Consider the following 22,623-nt stretch of genomic DNA (forward strand, 5'->3'; position numbering starts at 1 on the left):
TATCTGTAGTGCATCATATCCAGTGGGGTTTTGTGTTTATTTGTTTTATTTATTTGTTTATTTTGGTTGTTGCTTTGTATTTTACCGCTTGGAAATGATGACCACAAAGACGAGCAGTCCTTTACCTTTATGATCGCTGGCAGAAGAAACGGTTCGCGGCAGTGATCATTGCAGACTGGCTGGTGTTTTTGAGAGGTAAGGGGGTGTGTCTGTGTCCCATACGGGTATCTGCCTCGGAGAGACTGAGCAGAGGCGGGAAATGGCGCCTGGTAACACAACGGTGTGTCATTTTGAAGACAGTCCGTGAGTAGCTATAGAAGGAAAAACTCGGAACCGATCACAAAAACAAACCAGTGCCTCTGCTGTGATGGTTAATCAGCCTTGAGTCATCATCTCCAGCCACTGCGGATCACTGTAAAGTAAGTCGCTCACGCTAACCTACCCCGTTCATTTGACTTACTCCTCATTTATGTAATAGTGGCTAACGACAAGATAGTTATTTTTCCCCTGTCCTGTGCACATCTATTTGCCAGAAGCTGGTTTTTAAGAAGGCTCGGTTAGTTAACCCAGCGGTGCTAAGCTAGGTTATATAGCTAAGGACGGCTAAACATGGCCTACCACGGACCTGGCTAATTCCTGAACAACCTGATATCACGTTTAGTTACATTTTATCTACTCAGTGTTATTACTAAATTGACTACATTGTTACTAGTTCAACAGTCATATAGAATGTACCTACTCTTACCCAAATAAGGTAACAGATGTAACAATGCAGATTGTCGCCAGGTAAATCCTGCTAGCATCCTTTGAACCTAGCATCCAATTTGGCATTCCTCAGCTGAGTTCCGCCAGGGTGGCTCTTTACCACCGTGCTTTCCGTTTAATAGAATTCAAAGGGCGCTCAGTTAGACGTGTCCGTGTACCCCAGCAGACCGGTGCATCAGCTGCATTGTTGGTTAAATGTAGCGGTGATGGGATTAGCAGATAAAATAGCGCTACTGTTGGCTGTTTTGATTGATGATTCCGAGTTTCCGCTGACAAACATGAAGACAGTAACGCCGTTCGAGTGAACCCCTCCACCAAACTTTACGCCAGCTTGGATGACCTATGCTTTTTATTAAGTCGTCTTGTTCATTTTTAACGTCATTCCGCTGAAGGCACGATGTCGCACTGGCTTGCAGACGGTAAGTTAGCCTGTTTGGGGGGTTTGGTTCGTTGAATATGCTAACGTTACTTTTAGCGACCAGAGTGCCAGGTCGCATAAACAATGCAACGTTACTTTCAGGCTGACGCAAAGCCTGTCAGTATGATATCAAATTGCGTTAAAGCAGGATTGTGTAGTCAAGTTTGTTTGTTTTTTTTGGTTTGGTTTTATTACGATGAACGAAGCATAATTTGACCTCTTGTACTTGGTTCAGTTGATTAGCTTTAGCTGCTCATTTAGCTGGGTATGGTCGGTTCATAACTGATCAAACATTTTCAAACGCCTGTTTTCTTGTCGCTAAGTGAAGTGGAAATAGTGTGAAATACGTCTAAATGTTAGTGGTTTTTGCCGGTTATGTTGTATGATTCATCTGTTCGTTAAGCAACTTAGCCAACCCTAGCCTCGGGGTAAATTTTGCAGAGCGGACGGGTTGTGCGAAGGGCCTCACTCGTTTTTCCAGTGTGTTTTCAGGGCTAGCGGCTAGCTTGCTCATACAATCTCAGCTGCATGCATGTTCCTATTTCCCGCTCTCTTGCTGTGTGCATGATTCTCGGTCAGTGGCTGATTTCCTTGGTGAAGCAAACATTTAGTGCATGCTGTGCTTGAAAGGTAGACCTTTAGTAGCTTTGCTGTTGCCGTCTTGAGCTTTAGTGGGGTTTGATCGTACAGCAATTAAAACAAGCACTTAAATGATTCTTTATTTAGCAGCAACTCGAAAGTCCGGTATGCTGCGCACATTCCCGTGAAATGCACAAGAAAGAAAGGCATGACTACACAAAGTAATGGACATAACTGTGTTCCTTCATTTCTAGAAAAACCCCTATGCAAAGTGAACGCGTAAAGATGACATTTCTACTCATAACACTTTGTAATTAGGAGAACAGCGGTGTCAGAAGTTGTCGTTCTTTGCTAAACACATTACCATAACAAAAACAAGTAGTGACAGTCTGCAAAGATTAAAGGTAACCGCTGGGATATTGGAATCAATAATACTTGATACTGCAGGCTATAATGGCATATCGATCACTTAAACAAAAACCAGTGTGAGCTTCACCATTATTTTGAGTGTTTCCACTGTAATGTAGAGGAAACAAGAATACATTAAACCAGTGGGCAGAATAGTATCAAAAGTAAAGTTTTAGTTATTGTTTTCTAAGATTTAACAAGTAGTATGTGCTAACATAATTGATATTTTATATATTAAGGGCTGTGTAAGGAGTGCTGTGGTGGATTATCTACAATGTCAGTTATTTTGGAGCGTTTAAAAGTTTAAGAAAAATGAGTATAACAAAGAAACTCGTATGGTTTAAAAAAGCTAAATACAAGATTTGATAACGATATTTCAACAAAAAAAAAAAAAAGCTAGCTGAATAAAGGTAGCAGGTAGACGCATTTTAATCCTAGACATTTTTTCTTGTATACTTTTGTGAAATCATAAAACTCACTGAGAAGGGAAACCTGAAATTGTTTAATAAAGAAGCTTTTATTTTGTGATCTTATTTTAGTACAGTGTAAGTGTTTGTGCCAAGATGATGGAAATACGGTGTTCTATAAAGTAAAACAGGATCTTTCAGGAGAATTAAAGTGCACAAGTAGACTAAAATAATCTTCTTTTTAACTCTCAAAAGCATACACATACAGTTTAAAATGTTCTAAAACTGGATTAAATTGGCAGGTTTATTACAAAATCTCTCCTCATGGCCTTATTTACATTTTTTATTTTATTTTTTTTCCCCAACAGCCCCCTCAAATGAGAAACTTTTTTTAAATTATTTTCTTAAGGAAACCTATGAATAATAAATCATAGACTGCATCCTTCCCTTACGAGTACAGTTACAGTGAAGTAATGACACTGTCTTCACTTGCTAAGTTATTTGATACTTGGAGCAGCCGCAGCCTTCAGGCACACCGTCAGCATGCACGCTCCTGGTGATGTTTATTTTTTTAAGGTTTTTTTTTTTTTTTTTTCACTCCCCTGTATGTGGGATTGGGCAACAGCGTGCACACTTGTGGCATGTTCATGGATACGCCCCTGTGTAAATGTGAAGCAGATGTAGGGAAGTACATTTACAGTATGTGAGATGTGTACTGTATCCAATGAGAAGGTGTGTGTGTGTGTGGACTGCTGCTGGATATGTCTGGACACATTTTTAGTTGCGTAACCACAAAGGCCAGGCATGCTTGACAGTTTTTGTTCACTGTGAATTGTTTTTAAGTTTTCTGCAAAGGTTGGCGAGGACAGTGCTAAATCACTCAACGAAATATCTGTAGTTCCCTCAGATTTTGTTTTGTTTATATTTACGTATAGTTATTCAGCTTATGTCTAACACGGGCTCGCCTTTAACATTAATCTTACAAGCACACTCGAGTGGGAGTGTTTGAGTATATGTACAGTAAGATCCTGGGTAACTTTTTTTTTTCCATTAGTGGTACAAATGAAAGTAAAGCCAGCTGTTGTTGCCGGATCCACTGATGTAAGTGAAACGGGATCTTGAATGCATCCAGATGTTGGTAGAAAATTCACCAGTGTTACTCCTCTGCACACAGATGCAACCCGTTGACTCACCCATTTTAAAAGTTAATGCATTCGAGACTGCTAGAACAACTTGTTTGTACTCATTACCAACTGAACGTTTGCTTAAATCTGTTGTCTCTACTGTACAGCCATAATGATTTCCTCTGTCTCTTCCTGTATTTGCTCTTTTTTTGTTTCCTTTTTCTGAAACAGCCTTACATGTGACTGCTAAAACAATGAGGCTGAGAATGCGTAAGGCGTCTCAGCAACCGAACCCCACTCTGGCAAGCCGCCCATCCCGAACCAAGCGGAGGCATTCAGAAGTAGAAGAGGACACTCCTACTACTGGGAGAGGATTGTTCTCCACCATCAAGAAGTTCATCAGAGGAAATGCTGTAAAGGTAACCTCTTCCAAGCTCGCATCACCCAGTCTGTGAGCAGTAAAAATAAAAATTTGTAGGCAGAGAAGTTATTCTCCTGCTGTCTTTTTTTTTTTTTTAGCTGTTAAAGAGATGAAATTTTTTTGGGCACGTATGTTAAACACTGCTTTAAAAACCAATGCGCTATCAATGTCTCTAAGTTTAACACAGTGTTTCTTGGTGGAGAGTGTCATGTTTCCCAGGAAATGTCTGGTGGAATGCAGCAGCTTGTCTGAGAACTCGGGCTCTGGTCTAATTTTAGCTTCTGGCTCACAGAGTTGGTGTGCAAGGACAGGAGGTGGTAACAAGTGGAAAAGTCAACTCTGCTTAGAGACGTTTGTCCTATGAAAAGACATATGGCCATTTTGATAATCACACTATACATTCTAGGTTTCTCCCTGCAGTTTCCTATGAAGTCCCAAAAGGTGTTTTCTTTTTGTTGTTTTGTTTTTGCCCTGTCTCTATAAATATGTTTTTAACTCCTTAGTGGGGGGGGAGCTTAATTTAGATTCTGACCTTTATGACAATACACTGTGTCATGCAGATATTTTTGTAGGTTCAGTGGAAGCATAATGAGAGTTTGCATTTGAGAGATATGGGGGGAAAACAAAAGCAATATCATTTAGCTTTTTCTTTGTTGTTCATGTGTCAGGGTTACTGTGCATGTAAACGGTGGATCCACATTCAGTAAAAGTTGGGCGTTTGAATCACCTTATGCTTCAGTGACATTATTAAATATGCTTAAATGGCACCACCAGATAACAAAAATGACAGACTGTAGCTGGTAATGGGTGCCAAAAATATCTCTACATAAAGAAAAAGGCTCTTCTGTGTTTGATGCCTGATTAGCCTGTTATACTCTTTGCATGTTATATGCCAAGTGCGAGAACTCGGTACTGATTATACCAGCACCGTCTGCGAATGCTTGCTGCAGTATTTAAAGCGGAGACCAGTGTTTTTGTTTATTTAGGGGTGTTTTTTTTTTGGGGGGGGTGGCATGATTGTGTTGCAATGTTGCAACATCCCCTTCTGTGTAATCTGTCAGTCGCTGAGCTTATGTAATGGTGTGTCCTTAAACTGGTGGTTAAAAACAAACAAACAAAACAACCAAAATTTGGAGATGCATGGCTGGCCAAATCTGCACCAGAACGTGACTTGCAGCAGCAGATGTGGCATCACTTTTGGCGTGCAGGGCAGTTTACAAGGGCGAGAATAACTGGTCTAATGGACCGGTTAGTCAGTCTATATAGTAGATGTGTCTGATGGTCTAATCTAGAACGGTCATTCTGAACCATCAACAAAAGATTTTTCCCTTCTCTCTCATGGTTGGGAAATGTTTAGAGGTCTCAACTGAACAGAGATAAATCTGTTTGCCTTTTATTTAATTACAGTTGCACTCATAACTTACACAACTCCTGTAATGGTGTGTTGTCTTGTCAGGTTCAGGAGGAAACCCCAGCAAAGAAGACACGCCTCCACTGTGATGTGGACAACAACCTGATCACCTCTACACCCACAGACCCCAACACACCCAGGAGGAATATAAGCAGAGTTGGCAGGAGAGGATCCGTCAATGGACGTGAGTAACTCACATAAACAAGATTAGTTATTATTTAGTTCTGTTTTCTCTGCTAACACTGTTGAACGTGTCCCCTCTCCTCCTCTGCAGAGGCAACCAATCACGACAGGAGTAAAGAGAAGCCCAATGGTAGTCTGGAGGAGACGACAGCCGTTGAGGTGACCACCAGCCCTCCCAGAACGACCCTTCTCGGGACCATCTTCTCCCCCGTTTTCAACTTCTTCTCACCAGCTAAGAATGGTAAGTGGAGTCCAAAGTAGTCGGGGTTGTGCTTTCAATTGTAAACAGAAACCACGTTTTATCTTTTTATTACTAACTTTAAAGTCAAACAATCTAACATAAGCTGCTCTTTGACAATAATCAGCCCCTCTTCCAGTTGTTTTGGACTGCAAGTTAGGATGAAGATGCATTTCTTAGTTAGTTCAGAATGGCACCATCTTAAATTTTTCTTCTTTCCATTTTTTTTTTTTTTTTTTTTTTTTTTTTTTTTCCAGCCTCTTCCGGCTCGGACTCTCCAGACCAAGCATTAGAAGCTGAGGAGATAGTCAAGCAGCTGGACATTGAGCAAGCTGTGGAGACGCCCACCAGCACTGCTACATCCACGCAGGAACTGTGCGTCACCACCAACTACTACTCGAGCGTCTCACAGCTCCCACCTCTGCGACCGCCACACATCCTCGAGGCTTCTCCCACAACCGAAGAAGGAGAGCTGGATACGGATGCTGACCTCCCCCCTCTCACAGGTAGATACCACAGCTGAGAAAACATAGTAACAATGAAGATGGTGGCAACTGATTGCTCTTCTTGTGATGCTGATTTATGGTCTTGATTCTAATATTTTTAAAATACTGTTGTTGCGCTCCAAGCTCCAGGCACCAGTCCAGATATGGCACATGTGGACACCCTTCCAGCTACAGTACCACCAGAGGCATCCTACGAGGAAGACTGGGAAGTGTTTGACCCGTAAGTTTAAAGGCTTGCTACACTTCACTGAACCGTTTCCACAACAAAAACACTACAGTGATTATTTCAGCTTAATCAAGCATGTGGACAGGCAGACAAATTGGGGATAAAGGCTAATGTTTCTTTTTTTATATTGTTGAAAGACCTTTGAACTAAGTAGAATCAAAGTGAAGAGACATGACACTCAGACCACCAACCTGACACCCTTATGTACAGAAGTACCTCACTTATATAGTCTTACTGTCCTATTTTTAGGAAAAAACACAATTAGGAGCATGGTCAGTCACACAAGGCTTTTAATTTTATTGTCTGCAGACTCCAATGGTAGTCATTAAAAATGCGATAAGTAAAACATTTTGGCTATTGAATCTAAGCAGACTCGAGTTTTAAGTTAAACCCTTTTTTTAATGGTTTCCAACTTACTGTGAATGTTGTGGCATTTACTGATGAGTCTGTTTTGGTGTGTAGGTACTTCTTCATTAAGCACGTCCCTCCACTGACAGAGGAGCAGCTCACTCGTAAGCCAGCCCTTCCCCTGAAGACGCGCAGCACACCTGAGTTCTCTCTGGTCCTAGACCTGGTCAGCAACACTTTTTTTCAAATTAATGAATCTCTCTGGAAATCTTTAAAGGCCTCCAAAGACTCAAGACATTTTTCTGTGTGTCGATTAGGATGAAACTCTGGTGCACTGCAGTTTAAATGAGCTGGAGGACGCAGCACTTACCTTCCCTGTCCTCTTTCAGGATGTCATTTATCAGGTATGTCTTGTTTTATTATTATTTTTTTCCTTTCTTCACGTTGCCACTAGAGGGGGCCATATTCATGTCTCTAAAAAGCCTCAAAGGACAAATTTTTCTTATGGGATCATATTTTCATTCGAAATGATCACTGACCATTAAACTGTCCTGTGCAGGTGTATGTGCGCCTGAGGCCATTCTTTAGAGAGTTTCTGGAACGCATGTCTCAAATATATGAGGTAATTACAAGCTGGTTCTTTCTCTTAATTATTTCTAAATGCTTGAAGATGAGGATTTAAAGTTGAAGATTTTTGAACTCTTTGTTCTCTTTTCTAGATCATCCTCTTTACAGCCTCTAAAAAGGTGTATGCAGACAAACTGCTCAACATCTTGGATCCTAAAAAGCAGCTTGTGAGGTATGTTGAGCTTTATTAGCTGGTTATTGGTGCACAAGAAACTTTAAAGCAAATTTTATGCAGAGCGAATCAAGAGTAGAGCTCATAAAGCAGATGTTTAACTGTTTACTAATTTTGCTAACTTTGTCACCCCCCCCCCCCCCCCCCCCCCTTTCTTCGCCCACTGTGACTGCAGGCACAGGTTGTTTCGTGAGCATTGTGTCTGTGTCCAGGGAAACTACATCAAGGATCTCAACATTTTGGGAAGAGATCTCTCAAAGACCATCATTATTGACAATTCACCACAAGCCTTTGCATATCAGGTGAGACACCAACACCTGATATGCAGGTGTTGCCTGGTTATCAGCAAGCATCAGAGATTCTGACAATGAGTAGAATAATGAAAAAATTTTTTGGGATTTCATTCGTTTGTCCCTCTACTATGAATTGGATATTACTGGGATTTATTCCTGAATATTTAGCACAAAAATCCACTTGAACACAAGTGATAGTTGAACAAAATTTCAAATATGGCTCAACACTAAATGTCAATGTCTTTTTTTGGTACATCACTTGAAACGTGTCTAATACAGTGAAATTGACAGTTTGTATCAAAAAGGGCACATAATGTTCCTCCAACGCCCCTTTTTAGATCAGCTTTAATGCCAGAATTCAGGAACAGAAGCTATATAGATAGATAGTATAGATAGTAACTCCCCAAGCAGAGGATAGAAGGGTGAAGTGACATTACTAGATTAGACAGTGAACTGTTACAGCTACCACTTTTGACTACTCTGTTTTGGGATAAACACAGCTGATCATCCTGCAGCTAGTGGTATCCTTAGCATCTTCTTGTCAGCGCCAACCGTGTGCATGTCCTTCTTCACTACATCCATGAATCTTCTCTGTGGTTCCTCTTTTCCTCCTGTGTGTCAGCTCCATATTCAACATCTTTTATCCAGTATATCTGCTTTCCCCCTAATCATATATCCAAACCGTCTCAGGTTTGCTTCTCTCTTTGTCTCCAAACAGCTCAACCTGAGCTCTACTTGTTTCTAATCCTGCCTATTCTGGTCATTCAGATTGGTGCACATCTGTTATAGGGAGAAAGCACCACCCACCCCACTTAAGATCTTCAGCTACTTCAAACACAGCAGAACAACAGATCTTTTCTTCTTTGCTCACAGTTTAATTAAATAGATTTTTTTTTTTTCCTTTGGTCTCTGCAGTTGTCCAATGGGATTCCCATAGAGAGCTGGTTCATGGACAAGAATGACAATGAGCTTTTGAAGCTGGTGCCCTTCCTTGAGAAGTTGGTTGAGATGGTAAGCTGTCCTGTCTTTCATTTACTCTTGTAGGATCAACTACATCAGCAATAAGAGTAACTTGACCATGTGAGTAAACTTAATCTAACCCCCCACCCCTTCGACTTGCAGAATGAGGATGTGCGGCCGCACGTTCGGGAACGGTTCCGGCTTCACGACCTTTTACCCCCCGATTGAAGCCAACCACAAACTCTCGAAATGGGGACAACATGAAAAGACTGAGAACAACACGTGCGTGTAAAAAGCCTCTCTTCGGATTACAAACTACAACATTGCCATTACTTTAAAAAAAAAAAAAAAAAAAATTAGCCTTTTTTTTGGGGGGGGTTTTGTTTTTAAATTCACCATTGCTTTAACAAGAAAAAAAAAAGAACTTCAAAAGAAAACCTTTTTAAAAGATCTGGGTGAGATTTTCTAAAAATCGTAAGCGCATAGATGAAATTACACACTATGGACAAGCCCAGGTCGTCGACACTTTTTAAGCGACTCTTCAGCTGTGGAGCCAGATATCAGCTCCACACTAAATTCTGAAGTCTTGGTGCTGGTTTAGTGGATATGAAAACACCACCTGGTAAAGAGGAACTCCACCTTGCCCGACCGCAGTCCAACCCTCTGGTGCTCACGCTGTCAGTACTGACGATACGACACTCTGTGGCTACAGACCATTTTTAACAGGAGTGACTGGCCTGTAAATCAATCTGTGCATGTGTGTATGTTTACTCCTAGCCACACACACTCACTGATTCGGTGTATGGGCAAGCCTAAAAACTGTAGCCTTGAAAGTCATATGCATTCCTCTGTAGCTTCGTCAACTTTCTGTTGTTGGTTGCAGTTTTTTTTGGGTTTTTTTTTTTTTTTTTTTTTTTGCGCTTTCTGGTAAAACTGGTGTTTTGTTTTTTGTTTTTAAAGATGGGGTTTAAAAGAAAAATTTCATTTCTGTTTGTAAGATACGAGATTTTAAAAGGGTCATGTAAGTTTCATTGTTAACCATTTCCCCATATAGGAGAACCTGTAAATGACAGTCCGCTGCATAGTCAAATAAAATGGAATAAATCCAGGACTTTATAGCTTGTTCTCATTCTGAGGTTTAAATGAATGTGTTGGCTTCACACGTGGACACAACATGGCTCTTTGATTTAAATGTTAAGGATCTTTTGACCTGTAAATCTGACACATTGTAATGATTTAAGGGCATTCATTCTCAAAGTGATGTGTCACCGTTAACTCCTCGTTTTAATAGCAGTTCGTCATTCGTGTGTAATCAGTATTGTCTCCGGCTCCTGAGCAAGTATTCTCGCTAAAACCTCGATCGGTTTCTTTTAATTGTCACGTGTAACTTGATGGCTATATCAGTAGCATTATGACTAATGTAGCGCACCTCTGCCAGTGTGTCATAAAGTCTACCTGTGGCAGAAGTCAATGGCCAGACCGTGTACCAGCTATACCTGGCACCAGCAGCATACTGTTACTGTCAGCTTCACCGTCTGCCCCTCTGCCTGTTTCACATGTTTTTCGTAGTATTTTTAAGCGTTTGTTCTTTGTTTTTAGCCGTTAAAAGGATTGTTTAAGAATGGTAACTAAATGAATGTGTTTTTGGTTTGTTTTTTATTTGTTTGGTTTTTTTCCCCAGCATAATTTATTGATGATGAGACGCACAGTAGGGTGAAGTGTTGTCCGTGTTTTGGCCACTGTACAAGCCTAAACTTGGGAGGTCACGGAAACTCGGATGCCCGTCGCTAATACAAGCCTGTGACGGTGTGGCAACGTTTTCTTTAGATTTTGTTGGAATCTTAAGTGCATTTTATGTTACAGCGTGTGTGCGTGCGTGTGTGTTGCCTGTATAGTGCCATACAATACAAGTTCCTCCTCGTGGCTTTTCTCCCATGCTCCAACCCATAAAATACTTCACTGGAAAGAGACAATCAAACCTCCAAGCTTTGCTGATGCTGAAACATGGAGATATCCACCCTTTGACAATTTATTAATTTTCTTCTTCTTTTTCCTTGCCGATAGTGTGCAGTATATATATTGTGTACTGTGATGCCATTTGAGTCGTGCCCCCATGTGGAAATTGGCTAGGTTGAATCCTACTCTTCCCAAACAATCCCTGTTGCTCACGGTTGTTTTTTGTTTGTTTTTGCCTTTCTTGCCGCAAGTAAATTGCTCTCCAGAACTTAAAAATCAGCTTGTATTCAAGTTACATTGTTAAAAGCCACAACGGTGTTTGCTCAGACACAACGTAATGAGTACACATGTACACAGACTATGAATGTAACGTGTACGTGGGCTGAAGGCTCAAGTGTCTTTCTATGATTCCATTCAGAGTCAAAAGTAATGTGCTTGGAATAGGGGACCGGTCTCGAGATCCCACCGTGGTAGCCCAGCTCCCCATCCACCCAATGATCTCTCACCATCCTGACCATCTTCTGTTATGCAAGCCTCACTCTGTGTGGTGCGATGCGCTCAATCTCGTCACTGGGCTGTGCGATTATGTAAAATCGTCAGTCATGGCTTTTATTCTGAAGGGTCAACAGGAGGCATTGGATACATTTCATCCAACTCATTTTTATGTGCATTACCAGTTTATTGTACACTGAGTGTTGTACAATACATGCAGCTTCATGTAAAAAAAAAAAAAATCCTTAAAGTAAGGAAAAAAGCTTTTGTATTTTTGATTTCTAAAGGCATGTCATATCTACTTTTAAATGTATTAATGAAGATTTAACTTTACATCAGATGGAGTTTTGTGTTTTCTTTTTTTTGTTTCTTACAAATATCTGTATGTTTAGTTTAGCGCTATGTCACTGAACTGTTAAGCTTAGCATGTAAAGAGTACAGCTTGCTTTTGTGGGAAAGTCCTGAATTAAATTTAAATCATGGCACTTTTTCTGCCAAAAAGATCAGTCGTGTCAATGCCTTTTTTTTTTTTTTCTTATTGTTTTGGTTTAATTTTCAGTATACATTAAGCCATTTTACTTGCAAGAATTGCTATTTGTGCTGAAGATGTATTTAAAATGTTTTAGGAGATCTTTGTTATCTGTCAGGCTGTATGCTATTGTAAAGTGTATATACAGTTCATTTCTGAAACAAAGTTTTAAAACGGTTAAAAACATCTTGAATGCCCTTTTTTGTTTTATTTCCTCTACAGTTCAGATGATGCTGAAAGATGTTCTTTAAATTCTGGGAGGACAAAGGTAGAAGTCTGATATCGTCAATTCCACGGGAATGATGGCACAAAGTATTAGAGCCTACAAATGTTGGATTTAGTGCTTCGTACTATTTATCTCAACAGAGTTTGATCAGCATAATGTTCACTCAGTGTTTTGTGTTGCGTCTAATAAAGTTAATCCAATATTTTTGCTTAAAGCTCAAAGGCTGCACTTAAGTCAAAATCACACTTTTTTTTTTTTTTAATCCATCTTCAAATTACAAAAACTTGCTTTTGAATGGTACAAAGGTATTTATAACCTAAAGTTCATTAACATTTACAGCTTTGTGAAAAATTAATTGCTCCCTTCTGTACTTTCACATTTGTCATGTTTCAGATCATCAATTGTTCTTTTATATTAGACAAAGATGACCTGAGTTAATATAAAATGTTTAAGGGAAAAAAAGCCATCCAAAGCTACCTAGTCCTATGTTTTTTAAAAAGTAATTGAACGGCCTGTTTAAGGTCATGCCAAAGCATCTCAATCAGATTTAACTCTGTACTTGGACTAGGCCAATCCAAGACCTTTTTGTTTTTCCAGAGCCATTTTGGGGTTGACCTGGTCGTATGTGTCAGATCATTATCTTGCTGCACACTCCAAGAACGCTTGAACTGAAAAACTGACTCTCATTCAGGGTTTTCTGGTAGAGAGCAGAATTCCTGATTCCATCAAGTCGTCCCCTTTCTGAAGCAGCCTAGACCATCACACTCCCACCACTGTCTGATTGTTGGTATAATATTTTTTATGAAATGCTGTTTTGATCCAGATATAAAAGGACTCAAACCTTCCAAAAAAAAGTTAAACTTTTGTCAGTTAACAGAATATTTTGCTACTTCCTTAAAGTCTTGTGGATAATCATCTCGTCTCCTGGTAAGTGTGAGACGAGCCTTTGCGTTCTTTTTGATCAGCAGTGGTTTTATCCTTGGAATTCTCCTATACATATATTTCTTATTGTTGAATTATGAACTTAGATTTTAACTTAGGCAAGTGAGGCCTGCAGTTCTTTAGAAGTTGTTCTGGTTCTTTTGTGACCTCCTGGATGAGCCTCTTGGATCAATTTTGGTCGCCTGGCCCATCCTGGGAAAGTTCACCGCTGTTGAAGTTTTCCTTATTTGTGGATAACGGCACTCACTGTATTTGCTGGAGTCCCAAAGCCTTAGAAATGGCTTTCCAGGCTGATGGATGTCAGTCTTCTCAGCAGTTTCTTTAGATCATGGTGTGAAGTGTTCCTTTTTGAGATCATTTAGCCTTTTTCAATTTGACAGACATCTTCTAGTCAGCAAATGTTTATCCAAGCGGATTCATAATTCAACAAAGGGGGACAACTTTTTAGGTAGGTTTGGATAACGTTTTCCCTTTAATAAATTACATCATTATTTAAAAAGTTCATTATCTTTGTTTTATGGTCTGAAACACTGAAGTATGACAAGTATGCTAAGAAATTAGGACGGGGGTAAACACTTGCTTTTATTATAATCACCTGTACAAACAAGATGAACAAGTCATTTCTAAGAAGTGAAAGATGTTGGGAGAATATTTAATTCCTATTATTTGCTGTATTTGCACTGGTTTGATTTCATTTTTTTTATGTGAGAACCTCTCACTTGCCTAGGATCTATGTAGGTTTCTCTCTGCTCTCTGTTTGACCATGCGTGTTTTTGTAAGCACTTTCTCCTCAACATACAAATGGAGCTGCAGTCAAACAAGAGGTGAAACAAGGAACAAAAGAGCAATTTTAGCAAGTGAGACATACTCATCTAAATCATACGCATCATTTTTCTTGCATATATTTGGGGAAATAGTATGTTGATAAGAATTGTTATCATTTTATGGTATCTTAGATTCAAAGATGTTCTAATTTTACTCTTTTTAGAGGCTGGATCAGGTCGGGTATGTTGTTGGTAGCAGATGTCATATAAATCTTCCAGCAGTCAGTCTGGTGTCTTCTGTCTCTTCCTGACAGGAGTCCAGTTTCAAATGGAGGACTTAATCAACACACTCGATTAATAATGCAACATTTTGGCTGTGCCCATTGCTTAAATCCCTTCTGCGTTTCACAGCCCTCATTTCACACCTCCTTTTTCCCCTTTACCAGTGTCCTTAATTACGGTGCTTTCAGACCAGGTGTAGAGTTGCAGGCTGACACTGAAGTGAAGAGTCGGCAGCTTGTTTGAGCACAGCGGCACCGAAGAAGGATCGAAGATAAAATCCTAAGGAGGTTTAATACTTCTTCAGCAGAGACAGGCATTATAGTGTTAGCAGTTATGAAGATTGTTCTCTGGCCTGTTCTCTCAGCAAAGCTAAAATCTTTCTCTACAACAAAAAGGATTTAACAAAAACTTTTCTGAGGGGGTTTCCTGCTTACATTTCAGGACATTTACAATGTGGTCAGCACCAGCTATTTGCATTGTGTGCATCTTATTTGGTGAGTACAAAATACAGTTTTTAGGCAGTCTTAATTTTAAAAAATAAAGTAAAATGTTCCTCTAATGTAGTATTACATGATAAATAAAACACAAATTGAATTAAAAATAATCTGTTAATTTAGCATTATTAGCTAATAGAAAGTCTTGACTTTTCCATCGCAAGTATCATATATCGTGTGAATAGTAAACTTGATTGTTGGTTCTCAATCATAAAAAAAAAATCAATATTTGTTTCGTACTAAGCAACGCCGTCATTTTGTATGATATGGGCATGGATGTCACGGCTTTTAATGATTTTGTTGAGCCGTTCTTTTTCCAGGGTGGAATAATTGTACAGCATACATCTTTACAAAAAAAACCAAGTATTGGTTGCATAAGTTTGGATTCATTTTGGTTTTTCTCTTTTCCACACAAGGTCAGAAGGCTGCATACAGGTTCAAATACATACACTCACTTTTAATACGTGATGCTGAAGGCTCTATGGTGTCTTATAACTTGATAAGACCAAGGTGTATTAAGATCTCGTCACTGATCATGATTGAATTGAGGTGATAGTTTCTCTTTGCCAACATAAAAAGGATTTGTCTGATAGCACTCACTGGGGTGGCCAAAGTCCAAGGAGCCATTTCTAAACAACTGCAGATTCCACGATCATCAGTTGAAATAACTGTACATAAAAAGTTCTTAAGGTGTGTCTCCGCTTTGCAAAAATCTGAAAGAAGACCTGAACTGTCACCTTCAGATGAGAAAAAAATAGTTAGGATGTTCAGGAACCACCACAGCTCAAGCCAGCCACGAACTGGAAACGGCCTAATGTCCATGACAAATACTGAGCTGTTTGGCCACAGTGACGAGAGGAATAAAAGTAAGGCTTTCAAACACAAACCTCTGACCTTAGCCCTGTTAAAAAATTGTGGACTATGCTAAAGCCAGGTTGGTGTCAGGAAACCAACCACTTTAAATGGACTCTTCCAATTCTGCCAAAAAGAGTGGTCAAATACACAGCCAGACTGATGCCACCAGCTTGTTCATGCCTGCCAAAAACATCTGGTCAAGGTGAAATTTGTTAAAGAACATTCAACCAAATATTAGTGGGGCTGTATGTATACATTTGAGCCTATATATGTATGCATTGTGTAATTTTAACCCTGTGTGACTTTGGGAAAATTCCAAATAACTTCAAGCTTGTGCACCAAACTCGTTTCTTCAAGTCACTAAAGATGTATGCTGTACAGCCATTCCACCCTGAAAAAAACAGTTCAAATAAACGATTTAAAGCCCCCAAAGTACCATGACATTCATGCCAGTGAACGTTTGACAACAGTTGTAACTTTTTTGTTGTTGTTGTTTTTTGTTTTAAATTGTCTATTTTGTTACCTAACCTTCTGTTTCTTTTTAGCCTTTTGTGTACAGCGCTTTGTGATTGGCTGTCTATGAAAAGCGCTTAACAAATAAACTTTACTTACTTACTAAAAGAGGCTTCAGACTTCAGTTAGAGTAAGAGCTTGCTGAATACATAGTATAAAAATAACACAATGACCCTCTTTCTTTCTGTCTTTCTTTCTGTTTAGCATCAACAGGAATCATATGTGATGTCGAGCAAACGAGTTTGCAACCCAAATTAATGCAAAGAACCACAAACCAGACTCCTGGTGAGGGCACCAAGTTAGAAGAAGATATCCAAAAAGTTATTGATCAAATCCACTCTCTATCTAATGGAGATACACGCAGCTTCAGCTCCTCTACCACCAGAGCCGGTTTTGACTTAAACACATATTATGGTGCCCTGATGAACTTGTACAATATTTTTCAGCCACTGCTGAGAGAAAACTTCTTAGATGATCTTCCCAAAATAACAATTTGCATTCTGTCCGGGAGACAGGACTGTGGACTGGAGGCAGAGCTGACAAAGACGGTGTCTCTGGAGTTAGTGAAACCACTGCTGACTTTTTTGACAACTCTGAGGTCGCAGACATGCTCTTCACTGACCACTGATGAAGAGTCAGGCAGCTTCTTCAGGACCTACCTCAGGATGGGGGATTCAGCAGCGTTAAGTGGTTTCCAAGAAACATTTATAAATATACTGTCGAGTCTCTCTCTCTCTAAAAACTTAATAAATGTGTTAGGTGGACTCATAGATGCAACAGTAACATACACCTTAAGGTTTGTGGCATTATTTATCCAAGTACCAATGGACTACACCAGAATAGCTTTACAGTTTGGAATAAAAGTCCCTGTTTTAGATGAAAAGGAGACCTGTCAACAAGGTAAAGCATTTAAAAAAATACTTCTATTGTTATATTATGTAATTTTTTTGTATTCCAGAAATTATTATTATGAATTCTTCTACAGTTTTATGCTAATTAGATTTCCTGTGTGTTCTCTAGGAGACCTCCAGCAGCTCATTATGTGGTGAGTCATTAGTAAAATTTGCATAAACTTCATCTTTAAGCTGCCCTGTGGAGCTTTTTAACTACATCAGCACCACCGGGCAATGCTTTTCCTTCTTTACAAAACAAGGTTGCTGATAAAGCAGGAAGAATTACTGCTGTGAGTCGTATATTAAACCTTTTTTATAGTGCCGGCTGGACACATTATGTAAGTGTTTTATACCTCAGTTAAAATTGTCCACAAGATGGATGTAGACACTAAACTAGTAAAGCCGCACTAGATCTTTTTACCATGACTTTACCATACCAGTCAGGCACAACATTATGACCACTAACAGGTGGAACGAATAACACCAATGATTTTTTTATATTATATTTGATGTATAAAATGTACAATAATAATTAACTTCCTGTTTTGTTCAGGGGAATTAAGAACAATGTGAGCTGGTCTTTGAGTACATCACTGATCGATATCCTCCTGGACATCTTCCTCCCTCAAGATCAGTCAGCATTTATGCATCCAGGACCTGAATGCCAGACTCCTCCCAGTGCTCCCTCCCAACGCAGCATTTCATATGCTGAAAACAGCACTATGAATTATTACGACACCCTGTGTGATAGCTACAATCTGGCCACCATCAACGACACAATGTGTGCTGAGATCCTCTCAAATTCAGGAGTAGAGTCTTCCACGCATGTGGTCACGTTTTGCGAGGCTCTAAGCTCCCTCAGCTCCAACCAAATGAAGAATGTGTGGAGCAACATGTGTTATGTTATTCAAACACTGGCTTCTCCACTTGTTAGCAGGTCATCTGACTGCAGTTTTGACAACGCAAGGCCGGCCCCTGCCGCCACCCCTCTCACTAAACCTCGTCGAGTTGCCAGGGAAGCCTCCAACCTCAGACAACTTGCGTGCAACTATAACGACTGGTTGCAAAATAATGTGGACCCTGTCCTTGTGTCACTGTGCAGTGACAATGAACGTGTGGAGTTTGTGAAGCAGGTCTGTAGCGATGCTGTATTGATGCGGAAGCTGCTATCTGAAAAGATGAACAGCTGGTTGTACGGATACTGCGCTAACTCCTCTGCAGACTACATGGTCAGTGAGTTCTGCCAGTATGGCCAGTGGCTTAACAAGTTCACAAACATGGTGGATACCTCCCTGCTGGCGTTCTGCATGAGCCTCGACAGTGTCAGACTGACCAACCTCATCTGTGAGAACACTGGCTTCTTTATGTTTGTAATGTCTAACCCTGAACATTTTCAGTTCATGCCTAACTGCACAAACGTACCTCCTCCACTGCCAATCCCTGGCTTGGATACGCAGTTAGATTTTTGTCACTACTCTGAGTGGCATGAGGTGGAAATTACCAATGATCTTTTGACAATGTGCATCCTCTTCGACCAGAGCGGTTTCACTAAAAAGGTTTGCTCTAATGCAACATTTTTGGATAACCTTCTTCTTAGCACACAAAATACCTGGCTTGAGGAACACTGCCGCACCTCTCTTAGCTTTCCACACCCCGAGCCTACAGAGGCCTTCAACATTGGAATGTGGTGTGACTACAATACGTGGGGAGAACGACAGGTGGACGATTCTGTGATCGGACTTTGTTGGCAGAATGATCAGAGTGCTTTTCAGAAGAGTGTCTGCTGCAAGCAGTCTGTGTTGGAAAAGCTGCTGCAAAATCCTCTGAACAAATGGCTTACATCAGTCTGCACAGACATGGAGGAAATAACCGTACCACCTCAGGTGGGTGTTTTACCTGGCAAGAATGAACATATAAAATCTAATTAACAAGCACAAAAAAGAAAGAACTGTTATTTTAAGCCTTATGTAGTAAAATAAGCCTGCATGAGTCTCTTATAAACAAAATCATCCCATTATATCCCAAAGTCTGAACATTTCTGTTCTGAAATCTGAACCTATATATTCTTATCCACTAGTGCATTTTGTATCTTTACAGAAAAAAAAATAAACTAAAGATAACAGCATTAATTGCATATACAACAGTAAAGCCATTTTCTAACTGTTGACTTTTTATTCTCATGTTGTGTTCACCATAAATGGTCCTGTAGGTGTGCAAGTACTCTGACTGGACGCGTCCCATCATTGTGGACATGACTGAGGTGGCTCTCTGTGCTGAGATGGACCAACTTAACTTTACCTCCAGAGTCTGTGCCAATAATACAGTCCTACAAAACCTGTTGGCCAATCAGGACAACACCTGGCTAATACAGCACTGTGCCAACTACTCAAAAGACCCAGGGACATCTCCTAATAAAAGTGTGGAAGGCGTGACTAAACAGTGTCAATACTCCAGCTGGATCACATCTCCACCAGATGCTGCACTCCTGGCTCTATGCTGGGAGAATGATCAGACCAATTTTTTCTTATCCATTTGCCCTAATGACGGTCTTCTCCTGTTTCTGTCCCGTGAGCCGTGGAGCCAGTGGGTGAACAGGATGTGTACCACCTACACCACCTATACCAATGCCACCACCACCAACAACAATAGCAACAACAACACTAGCACCACTACGGACCCTAATTTTTGCCTAGCAAGAAATCTGGTGAAGGAGTTCAACTGGAGCTGCCCTACCATCTTCGCTTCAGCCTGTCAGCCGTGTGCCACTCAGAATATGGTCCTGCAGACAGTAGTGCGCTGTTGGGTGGACAGTGTGCGGTCCAAGATGGTGGATCTGCTGACTCCACCTGTGGCTAGAGCATTGGAGCAAGCAGTCAGCACCACTGTGGTTGTCCTGTTATCCCTGGAGGAGGTTCAGATCACCCAGTGGCATGTCACTGAGACAATACGACCAAGTGTGCTAAAATCTGTGATCAACTATTTCAAGTTGGAGGACAACTCTGACAACAAGAGAGTCTTGCTACAGTGTTTTGGGGTAAGTGGTTCTTTCATGCACTCGTGTGGATTATGAGTAGTGTAGTAGTAGATACTCAGTAGTGGAACAAGTAGACAGACCAAAGGTTTAGAAATGCTCAAAAAACCTTCTTTGCATTTTGCTCATGTTAATGTATTACAGTTGGTGATATATACGATTTTTCTGTTTTTTGTGAAGCTGGTAAAAGCAGCTCCACAAGAACAAGAACTACTGTGTATTACCTCCACAAATGTTGTACTGACAACATGTGGGCCTTTGGACCTTTGACGTCTTCTTTGAGGTCAAATAAGGTCACCTTTAAAAATATACTTAAAACGTTGGTGTGTTGGTGGTTCTTGGTGTCTGGGGCTGGGTGCTCATGTATGTACTGGCTCACTCCTGGTGGCTGATTGGCGGGGCCTGGTGCCTGTGGCCCAGCTGGGCCCCTTCCGGGGGTGGGGTGCCCTCAGGCCTCTGGGCCTGAGGCTTGGTCCTCTCTGGCACAGCTGGCTGCTGGCAGAGCCTGCGGGCACGTCACTGCAACCCCCTCTGGCCTCTGCTCCGTGGCTGCTGGGTGACCTCTCGTTTGGGGCTCTACTCAGCTCTTCCCAGGAGGGTGGCACGGTTGCCCCTGTGGTGGTCCTCCTCGGGTCCTCGTACTCTGGGGCCTCTGGATGTCTGGGGCCTGGATCTCCTCCATACCTGCTTCATGCCCTAGGGGACGGGGCTATGGCTCCCCACACTCCCTAGCAGATCGTCACATGGAGAAACCTTTGGAATACAAGCATGCTGATCCACACAGGTGTACACACGGATGTTCACAGACACAAACGACACCTTTCTTGGCTGATACCTCAAAGCACATTGTGCGCTGTCGATCTTGTGTACTGCACAATAACATGTAATATTTAGTATCTACTGTTATCTAACAGTAACAATGATCCCAAACACATAAAAACACACTTTGATAGAAAAAAATCCCTATAAAAAAAACCTCATAAAAAATGAGGTGTGGCAAAGCCCAGTGCTAATCCTGTACTATGTTGATTTCTGCAACTATTTTTATTGTCATATTATTGAATTGTCATTATTACATTGATCTGTTATCTATGTAGAGTTTTTGGTGGTTTGAGATAATTTGCTGTGCTCTGTTTTGCTTTGAGGCTCAGCGAGAGTCTGTTAGTCAATGAGAGCTGATCGAGTATATTTTAGCACCTTTCTCGGAAATTTACTCTGCAGGTTAATCAGAGCGTAGTGTGAGTAGAGATTCACCTCATCTTTTATTCAGAAAGACTCAATCTGTTTCTGTGTAGTTCCGTTCATTGGCTTTATCATTCATCTAATTATTCATCATATCACTTACCATTAGCGTCATTTGACCTTCAGTGTACAGCCGGCCTACAGCTGGTGTCCAGTTACACTTCTGTCACTGATATCCAGATGATGAGTCTCTTCCTCTGGGTGTTAATCTCTCCTGGCTCACAACTGATTTGACACTTACAATAATGTGTCAAAGGGGACAATTGTATTATATGTGTCTGATGCTCCTTCTATAAGGTGCTATTATAACTGCATATTTCCCTTCTGTAGACGGTGCTAAGCAGACTGCTGCAGACGGGAAGAAACCTGCAGAACACTGACGAAATGCTTCTCATTAAGGTAAGATATGTTGTATAATAATACTAATGCGAATTGCCACAATATCCAGTATGTGTTTATTGCTCGCATTCTTTCCACATGTGCAGGCGTACTTCAATTTATCGCCGAGCAGCCTGAGGCCAGTGCTCAAAGAAGCTCACAATCATACCATCAGACTCATCCTTCAGTACTACGCCAGTGTCAAAGACACACTGCAGGTGAATAAGACCACCACCACCACATCCGCCTTTTAATTTCCCTTCCCAGAAGTCTTAGTTGTCAGTTCATCTGTTGTATCTCTTTGAGGCACAGTTTTCTCGCTGACATTGTTTTCTTCCGTTTGCTAGTTGCCCAATGAGTACCTGTCCACCATGGTGTCAGAGATACTGCAGACTCACCTGGTAAAAGATGTTACTCTTTTCCCTGAGCTCGCTCCAATGCTGACTAAAGCCAGCCCAGCTGACATCCAAGCTTTGCCTCCCTGGCAGAACAGCATCAATGTGTAAGTGATGGAGCTTCTTTACTAATGAGCCCACTACTCATGCATCTAAGCATTATTATTTTCGGAACTTACCACATGTCCCGTGTGAGGGATTAAAACGGTGTCTCTGGTTCCTGAAAGGCTAACATTTTTCATTTTGTTCTTGTGATTATCTTGGAAGTAGGACATATTTTGCTGCACATAATTTTAAACCAAAACTATGAGTTTTGACTCTAACTGTGGCTATGTTGAACCCTTACAATAGTATGTCCACAGACGGCCATTTTATCAGGTACAAATTTGCAGGTCTTGATTGGACCTCCTTTAGAACGACACCATAGATTCAACAATGTGCTGGAAACCTCCTGCAGAGATTTTAGTCCTTATTAATATGATAATGTCACATAGTTCCTGCAGATTACATTGGCTGCAGATTATGTTTGGCTGCACATCCATGAT

General features: G+C 40.8%; 2 protein-coding genes across 3 annotated transcripts in view; both read left to right on the forward strand.

The window, feature by feature from the left end:
- The first annotated feature begins 71 nt into the window (after window positions 1–71).
- On the forward strand, window positions 72–12,090 carry ctdspl2b (CTD (carboxy-terminal domain, RNA polymerase II, polypeptide A) small phosphatase like 2b). Of its 2 annotated transcripts, none has more exons than XM_085402698.1 (13): window positions 72–419; window positions 3,933–4,120; window positions 5,579–5,717; window positions 5,808–5,957; window positions 6,212–6,460; window positions 6,584–6,680; window positions 7,149–7,260; window positions 7,352–7,438; window positions 7,594–7,656; window positions 7,754–7,833; window positions 8,009–8,135; window positions 9,042–9,137; window positions 9,249–12,090. In XM_085402698.1, exons 2-13 carry the CDS (start codon window positions 3,956–3,958, stop codon window positions 9,312–9,314), a joined length of 1,431 nt encoding a protein of 476 aa, XP_085258824.1. In that variant the 5' UTR covers window positions 72–419; window positions 3,933–3,955; the 3' UTR covers window positions 9,315–12,090. The 2 variants fall into 2 exon arrangements, with proteins under 2 accessions (XP_085258824.1, XP_085258823.1); XM_085402697.1 differs by lacking the exon at window positions 72–419 and adding an exon at window positions 532–1,184.
- Window positions 12,091–14,403: 2,313 nt separating this feature from the next.
- strc1 (stereocilin 1) overlaps window positions 14,404–22,623 on the forward strand; it is a 38,511-nt gene continuing 30,291 nt past the window's right edge. The window contains exons 1-8 of the mRNA XM_085402705.1: window positions 14,404–14,771; window positions 16,344–17,039; window positions 17,160–17,184; window positions 17,586–18,915; window positions 19,242–20,066; window positions 21,636–21,704; window positions 21,791–21,901; window positions 22,031–22,185. Of these exons, the coding sequence (XP_085258831.1) occupies window positions 14,729–14,771; window positions 16,344–17,039; window positions 17,160–17,184; window positions 17,586–18,915; window positions 19,242–20,066; window positions 21,636–21,704; window positions 21,791–21,901; window positions 22,031–22,185 (3,254 nt within the window). The 5' untranslated portion in view covers window positions 14,404–14,728. The remainder of the gene's footprint in view (window positions 14,772–16,343; window positions 17,040–17,159; window positions 17,185–17,585; window positions 18,916–19,241; window positions 20,067–21,635; window positions 21,705–21,790; window positions 21,902–22,030; window positions 22,186–22,623) is intronic.

This window comes from Rhamphochromis longiceps, linkage group LG1 (assembly GCF_057381845.1).
Source record: "Rhamphochromis longiceps isolate RC_006_pf linkage group LG1, R_longiceps_female_GT1.1, whole genome shotgun sequence".
Taxonomy (NCBI): Eukaryota; Metazoa; Chordata; class Actinopteri; order Cichliformes; family Cichlidae; genus Rhamphochromis; species Rhamphochromis longiceps.